Here is a 7252-nt window from a genome sequence, read left to right on the forward strand (position 1 = left end):
GGATGGGGGGGGTGAGAGCAGAGGGAGGGAGAGAGCAGCGGAGAGAGAGAGAGAGGGAGAGCAGCGGAGAGGGAGAGAGGGGAGGGAGAGAGGGAGGGGGAGGGAGAGAGGAGCGGAGAGAGGGAGAGGGAGAGAGGGAGAGCAGCAGAGGGAGAGGGAGAGCAGCAGAGGGAGGGAGAGAGAGAGAGGGAGGGAGAGGGAGAGGGAGGGGGAGGGAGAGAGGGAGGGGGGAGGGGAGGGATGGGGGGGGTGAGAGCAGAGGGAGGGAGAGAGCAGCGGAGAGAGAGAGAGAGGGAGAGCAGCGGAGAGGGAGAGAGGGGAGGGAGAGAGGGGAGGGAGGGAGGGAGGGAGGGAGGGAGGGAGAGAGAGCAGAGGGAGGGAGAGAGCAGAGGGAGAGAGCAGAGGGAGGGAGGAGAGGGAGAGAGCAGAGGGAGAGAGAGAGCAGCGGAGAGAGGGAGAGGGAGAGCAGAGGGAGAGAGAGAAGCGGGCGGAGGGAGAGCAGAGGGAGAGAGAGAAGCGGGCGGAGGGAGAGCGGAGGGAGAGAGGGGAGGGAGGGAGGGAGAGAGGGGAGGGAGGGAGAGAGAGCAGCAGGGAGCAGCAGGGAGGGAGAGAGCAGCAGAGGGAGGGAGGGAGGGAGAGAGCAGCAGAGGGAGGGAGGGAGGGAGAGAGAGCAGAGGGAGGGAGAGAGAGCAGCGGAGAGAGAGAGCGAGAGGGGAGGGAGAGAGGAGAGAGGGAGAGAGGGAGAGGGAGGGAGAGAGAGAGAGGGAGGGAGAGAGGGAGGGGGAGGGAGAGAGGAGCGGGGAGAGGGAGAGAGGGGAGGGAGAGAGGGAGAGCAGCAGAGGGAGAGGGAGGGAGAGGGAGAGGGAGGGGGGAGGGGGAGGGAGAGAGGGAGGGAGGGGGGAGGGGGAGGGGAGGGATGGGGGGGGTGAGAGCAGAGGGAGGGAGAGAGCAGCGGAGGGAGAGAGAGAGAGAGAGAGGGAGAGCAGCGGAGAGGGAGAGAGGGGAGGGAGAGAGGGGAGGGAGAGAGGGAGAGAGAGCAGAGGGAGGGAGAGAGAGCAGAGGGAGGGAGAGAGCAGCAGAGGGAGGGAGGGAGAGAGCAGCAGAGGGAGGGGGGAGAGAGCAGAGGGAGGGAGAGAGCAGCGGAGGGAGAGAGAGAGAGAGAGAGAGGGAGAGCAGCGGAGAGGGAGAGAGGGGAGGGAGAGAGGGGAGGGAGAGAGGGGAGGGAGGGAGAGAGAGCAGAGGGAGGGAGAGAGAGCAGAGGGAGAGAGCAGCAGAGGGAGGGAGGGAGAGAGCAGCAGAGGGAGGGAGGGAGAGAGCAGAGGGAGGGAGAGAGCAGCGGAGAGAGGGAGGGAGAGAGGGGAGGGAGGGAGGGAGAGAGAAGCAGGGAGAGGGAGGGAGAGAGCAGAGGGAGGGAGGGAGAGAGCAGCAGAGGGAGGGAGGGAGAGAGCAGAGGGAGGGAGAGAGCAGCGGAGAGAGGGAGGGAGAGAGGGGAGGGAGGGAGAGAGAGCAGCAGGGAGAGGGAGGGAGAGAGCAGAGGGAGGGAGGGAGAGAGAAGCAGAGGGAGGGAGGGAGAGAGAAGCAGAGGGAGGGAGGGAGAGAGAGCGGGGGGGAGAGAGCAGCGGAGAGAGGGAGAGGGAGAGCAGAGGGAGGGAGAGAGCAGCGGAGAGAGGGAGAGGGAGAGCGCGGAGGGAGAGAGGGGAGGGAGGGAGAGAGGGAGAGCAGCAGAGGGAGGGAGAGAGCAGCAGAGGGAGGGAGAGAGCAGAGGGAGGGAGAGAGCGGAGGGAGAGCGGAGAGAGAGAGAGCAGCGGAGGGAGGGGGGAGAGAGAGGGAGAGCAGCGGAGAGAGAGAGAGAGCGAGCGGAGGGAGGGAGAGAGAGAGCAGCGGAGGGAGGGAGAGAGAGCAGCGGAGGGAGGGAGGGAGGGAGGGAGGGGAGGGAGGGGAGGGGGGAGGGAGGGAGGGGAGGGAGGGAGAGAGGGAGGGAGGGAGAGAGCGGAGGGAGGGACATAGGGGAGAGAGAGAGAGCAGCGGAGGGAGAGAGAGAGAGAGCAGCGGAGGGAGGGAGAGAGCAGCGGAGGGAGGGAGAGAGAGCAGAGGGAGGGAGAGAGCAGAGGGAGGGAGAGAGCAGCGGAGGGAGAGAGAGAGAGCAGCGGAGGGAGGGAGGGAGAGAGCGGAGAGAGAGCAGCAGGGAGAGGGAGGGAGAAAGAGCAGAGGGAGGGAGAGAGCAGAGGGAGGGAGAGAGCAGCGGAGAGAGGGAGAGGGAGAGCAGAGGGAGGGAGAGAGCAGCGGAGAGAGGGAGAGGGAGAGCGCGGAGGGAGAGAGGGGGAGGGAGGGAGGGAGAGAGCAGAGGGAGGGAGAGAGAGAGCAGAGGGAGGGAGAGAGCAGAGGGAGGGAGAGCAGAGGGAGGGAGAGAGCGGAGGGAGGGAGAGGGAGAGCGCGGAGGGAGGGAGGGAGAGAGGGGAGGGGAGGGAGAGAGGGGAGGGGAGGGAGGGAGAGAGCGAGCAGCGGAGGGAGAGGGAGAGAGAGAGAGAGAAGCGGAGGGGGGAGAGGGAGAGAGAGAGAGAGAGAGAGAGAGCAGCAGAGGGAGAGAGAGCAGCAGAGGGAGGGAGAGAGAGAGCAGCGGAGGGAGAGAGAGAGAGAGCAGCAGAGGGAGGGAGAGAGAGAGCAGCAGAGGGAGGGAGAGAGAGAGAGAGCAGCAGAGGGAGGGAGAGAGAGAGCAGCAGAGGGAGGGAGGGAGAGAGAGCAGCAGAGGGAGGGAGGGAGAGAGAGCAGCGGAGGGAGGGAGGGAGAGAGAGAGAGCAGCAGAGGGAGGGAGAGAGAGAGCAGCAGAGGGAGGGAGAGAGAGAGCAGCAGAGGGAGGGAGGGAGAGAGAGCAGCGGAGGGAGGGAGGGAGAGAGAGCAGCAGAGGGAGGGAAGGGAGAGAGAGAGCAGCAGAGGAAGGGAGAGAGAGAGCAGCAGAGGGAGGGAGGGAGAGAGAGCAGCAGAGGGAGGGAGAGAGAGCAGCGGAGGGAGGGAGGGAGAGAGAGCAGCGGAGGGAGGGAGAGCGCAGCGGAGGGAGGGAGAGAGCAGCAGAGGGAGGGAGAGGGAGAGAGAGCAGCGGAGGGAGGGAGGGAGAGAGAGCAGCGGAGGGAGGGAGGGAGAGAGAGAGAGAGCAGCAGAGGGAGAGAGAGAGAGCAGCAGAGGGAGAGAGAGAGAGAGCAGCGGAGGGAGAGAGCAGCAGAGGGAGGGAGGGAGAGAGCAGCAGAGGGAGAGAGAGAGAGCAGCAGAGGGAGGGAGAGAGAGAGAGCAGCAGAGGGAGGGAGAGGGAGAGAGAGCAGCGGAGGGAGGGAGAGAGAGCAGCGGAGGGAGGGAGGGAGAGAGAGCAGCAGAGGGAGGGAGGGAGAGAGCGCAGAGGGAGGGAGGGAGAGAGAGCAGCAGCAGCAGAGGGAGGGAGGGAGGGAGAGCGCAGCAGCAGAGGGAGGGAGGGCAGCAGAGGAGGATCCCTGCTGTCGCTTTTCCTCCGGTGAGTCTGACCAGAGAGGAAGGGACACCGTCTTACACCTGACGGTGGAACTCGAGTCACACTGCATCTGTCTCGTGCACAAATTCATGTTCTTTTGACCAGAGGAAGTGAAAGATTCCTTGATATTAAAATAGACGAGCTGCTACTAATAAGAAAAAAGGAAGGGCTGTCGATACACACGGCTACTCATTCCGTTCAGCTGCAGGGAGAGTGGAAGTCGGGAGAAGAGCGTTTATGTTCTGTAATACTGTTGAATATGAACTCATAAAAACAGCAGCTCTTTGCTGTTTTCTTTGCCACGTAGGCTAGTATCAAACGTTGCTGTGGAAGTTGTCACCATGGGGATTTTTTGAGCTATCCGATTGGCCAGTGCCACGGGCCCACTTGATTTAGCCACAGATCTCCCAGTCCGCCAGGTAGGACGAGTTTGTGTTTTTAGACAAATGAAATGGTTGAACATGGGAACACTTGACCTATCAGGGCTTCTGAATCTAGTGCACCCACCGCCAACAGGGCTTCTGAATCTAGTGCACCCACCGCCAACAGGGCTTCTGAATCTAGTGCACCCACCGCCAACAGGGCTTCAGAATCGAGTGCGCCCCCACCGCCAACAGGGCTTCAGAATCTAGTGCGCCCCCCACCGCCAACAGGGCTTCAGAATCTAGTGCGCCCCCACCGCCAACAGGGCTTCTGAATCTAGTGCGCCCCCACCGCCAACAGGGCTTCAGAATCGAGTGCACCTACCGCCAACAGGGCTTCAGAATCGAGTGCACCTACCGCCAACAGGGCTTCAGAATCGAGTGCACCCACCGCCAACAGGGCTTCTGAATCGACTGCACCCACCGCCAACAGGGCTTCTGAATCGAGTGCACCCACCGCCAACAGGGCTTCTGAATCGAGTGCACCCACCGCCAACAGCGCAACACAAATAATAATATAAATGTAGCTCATGCCTTCATCGTTGTCTTTTGTCCAGAAATGTTTGGTGATCGACTAGGAATGCCTTGTGGATGGCGATCGACCAGTTGGTGACCTGTGTCCTAAACGCTTTCCTCCTTTCCTCCCCTCTACAGGTGACTAACAGCATGTTTAGTGCTACCAGAAAGAGGTTTGTAGAAGGGGTGGAGAGTGACTACCCCGATGACACAGTGTATTATGGCCAGACATCCATGTTCCCTCATCCATCAGACAAAGACGTAAGTGATGCTACCAGCATGTTACAACCTTTGACCCCCTATTATGAGGTGACTGATTCGTCAGTTGTCACTTAGTCAGTAAAACTCGTAGAGGTTGAATCCAGACTCCTTGGCTCTCTGTGGTCTGGATTCATGTGGGGGGTGAAAGACTTCTCCACCTCTTCAGGTCTGGGCTTCGTTGCAGTCATCTAAGCTTATGTTTCTGTTGCGTGACATTATTTTCAGAAGCTGATCTTTTGGCGTTTCTGCTTTTCCTCAGTAACGGTTTGGTTAAATGTGTCTGGTCGGGTGGTTAATAGGGAAGTGGACCACGACTCATTCACTCTTAGTTACAGTGAATAGAGAGGAGTCACATGGTGACATTACTACATCCAGATATGGAACATCCTAACAGTGGTCTCTACGAGATGAACTCATCTGAATCCTGGGCCTGCTATGTGACTGATCACGTGAGACCAGGTCAGATTTAAGCCTTCTATCTAGACAGCCCAGGTTAGATGTCATTCTATCTAGACAGGGTGACATCTAACCCGGGCTATCTAGACAGGGTGACATCTAACCTGGGCTATCTAGACAGGGTGACATCTAACCCGGGCTATCTAGACAGGGTGACATCTAACCGGGCTATCTAGACAGGTCTCAGGGTTCAATAGAGCCTTCACTCTGCCTGTGTTCCAAATGGCACCCTATTCCCTATATAGTGCACTACTTTTGACCAGGGCTCCTATGAAAGGAGAATATGGAACTCAGGGGATAGGGTGTCATTTGGGACACAACCTCTGCCTGGGACTCCTTCCATTTGTTAATCAGAGGCCACATTGGTGCCAAAGACCCGGCCTGGCCACCTTGATCTGGTGCCTGAAGAGTTTTCCTTCAGTTCTCTGGGAATGGAGGGAGGAATACAATCAGGCAGGTGTCCCAAATGGACACCTATTCCCTATGTAGTGCACTACCCTGTGGGCCCTGGTCAAAAAGTAGGGTGTTTATATAGTAAATAGATTGCCTTTTCAGAAGCTGGCCAGGACGAACCATGTTGGTTAGTTGACACTTGTGTGTGGGAAGGAACAATGGACCTACAGTGTTCTCTGGAACCAGAGACCGGGCAGACAGCCAGGGACATAAAACCCTCAGTTAACAAGCATCTCTGTGTGTTGTGATCATCTCAGAGGTTCCCTTCATAATGATGGCTTCCCCTCCAGCCTGTTAGTCAGACAAACGTACAGGAGTCAGGAGAAGGCTGATGACAGTCTCTTTGTCAAGTCTTTACCTCCCAGTTCCTCCGGTCCTTTCTACTGGCCAAGTTATGGAGAGCCTCAGATCTTCTCCTCCAGTGCTGTTTGATAAGTAGCGAGGAGATGTTTTTGAGAAAGATCCTTGAGTCTGAGCACCCGTCATCATGTTCCCAGTCCCACAACAACAGACGTTGTCAGTTGTGCCCACTGCTCCAAGGCTCGTTCCCTCCCTGAGAAGAACCGACTGGGACCCAACTCTGTGGGAGGCAGACGGACTGGGGCCCAACTCTAACTCAGAGCAGGACCACCAGGAGATCATCTGTCCTGAAACCTGTATGATAACAGCTCTACTGAACCTAGAAAGAGATCATCTGTCCTGAAACCAGACCTGTCTGATAACAGCTCTACTGAACCTAGAGAGAGATCATCTGTCCTGAAACCTGTCTGATAACAGCTCTGCTGACTGGTGCTTCTCTAATTGAATAGTTTAGACTCCCAGGACTTTAAAGAACTTCTAACCAGCTCCTGGTAAGCAGACACATCTGATGGGCATCTAAGATCTCTGTACAAGGAGCTTCTTAGCAGAGCAGTAGTGAAACTGGGAAGGGACTCTGACATCTAAAGGGTTATTTTATGGCCAGCTAAACTGGACTCTGCTAGTGGGTGTGATAAATATGTGTTATAACCTCAACGCTGCGATCACCTCTCATTAGATGAGTGCTGAGGACATCATCATGTAATATACCGTTTAGCAGGCAGCTTTGTGTCAGTCATGCCTGCATACATGCTAACATAAGGGTGGTCTAAAGATGCGCAGCTCAGCTTGGCCTAGGTTCTGTCCCTTCATACAAGTACAGTGAGTAAGACACTTTGGTAGAAAGGATAACGAGATGGTCTGAGCCCAATCTAAGAGCAGGTCCAAGTCCTAAGTCCAGCCCAGAGACTTCCCTCGGGTCAGAGGTAACGAGCCGTGCTGATGGAATGTGACGCCAACCTGCTCTGGGTTCTATAGGTGGGACAGGATTCCGGAGAATTCCGGAGTTCCTGGGTTCAAGGAGCAGGTAGCAGGGCTCGGTTTAGTATATATATTTTTTTACACGCTTGTGTTCTGTGTTACAGATATTCTCTCACTGTGGGGTATAATTCACACCCTATTTGCATATTTCATGTGCTTAAGCAAATGACACCAGTTAATGCTGGTTCTGTTTCAGACGTCATGTTTCTCAACATTGTTGTCCTTGTCTCATTTAGACTGAACCAGAGAACTAAACACTGATCACATGATGCACTGACAGGCTTGTCTCATTTTTAGATTAAAAGGAACA

At 57.1% G+C, this 7252-nt stretch overlaps 1 protein-coding gene across 1 annotated transcript in view; it reads left to right on the forward strand.

Annotated features, from left to right (window-relative positions):
- LOC121843765 (CCR4-NOT transcription complex subunit 2-like) overlaps window positions 1-4754 on the forward strand; it is a gene marked incomplete at its 3' end in the record, with an annotated part of 30760 nt that extends 26006 nt beyond the window's left edge. The window contains exon 2 of the mRNA XM_042313581.1: window positions 4573-4754. Coding sequence (XP_042169515.1) covers window positions 4573-4754 — 182 coding nt within the window. The remainder of the gene's footprint in view (window positions 1-4572) is intronic.
- Between the last annotated feature and the right edge of the window lie 2498 nt (window positions 4755-7252).

The sequence above is a fragment of the Oncorhynchus tshawytscha genome, unplaced genomic scaffold (assembly GCF_018296145.1).
Source record: "Oncorhynchus tshawytscha isolate Ot180627B unplaced genomic scaffold, Otsh_v2.0 Un_contig_17040_pilon_pilon, whole genome shotgun sequence".
Classification (NCBI taxonomy): domain Eukaryota; kingdom Metazoa; phylum Chordata; class Actinopteri; order Salmoniformes; family Salmonidae; genus Oncorhynchus; species Oncorhynchus tshawytscha.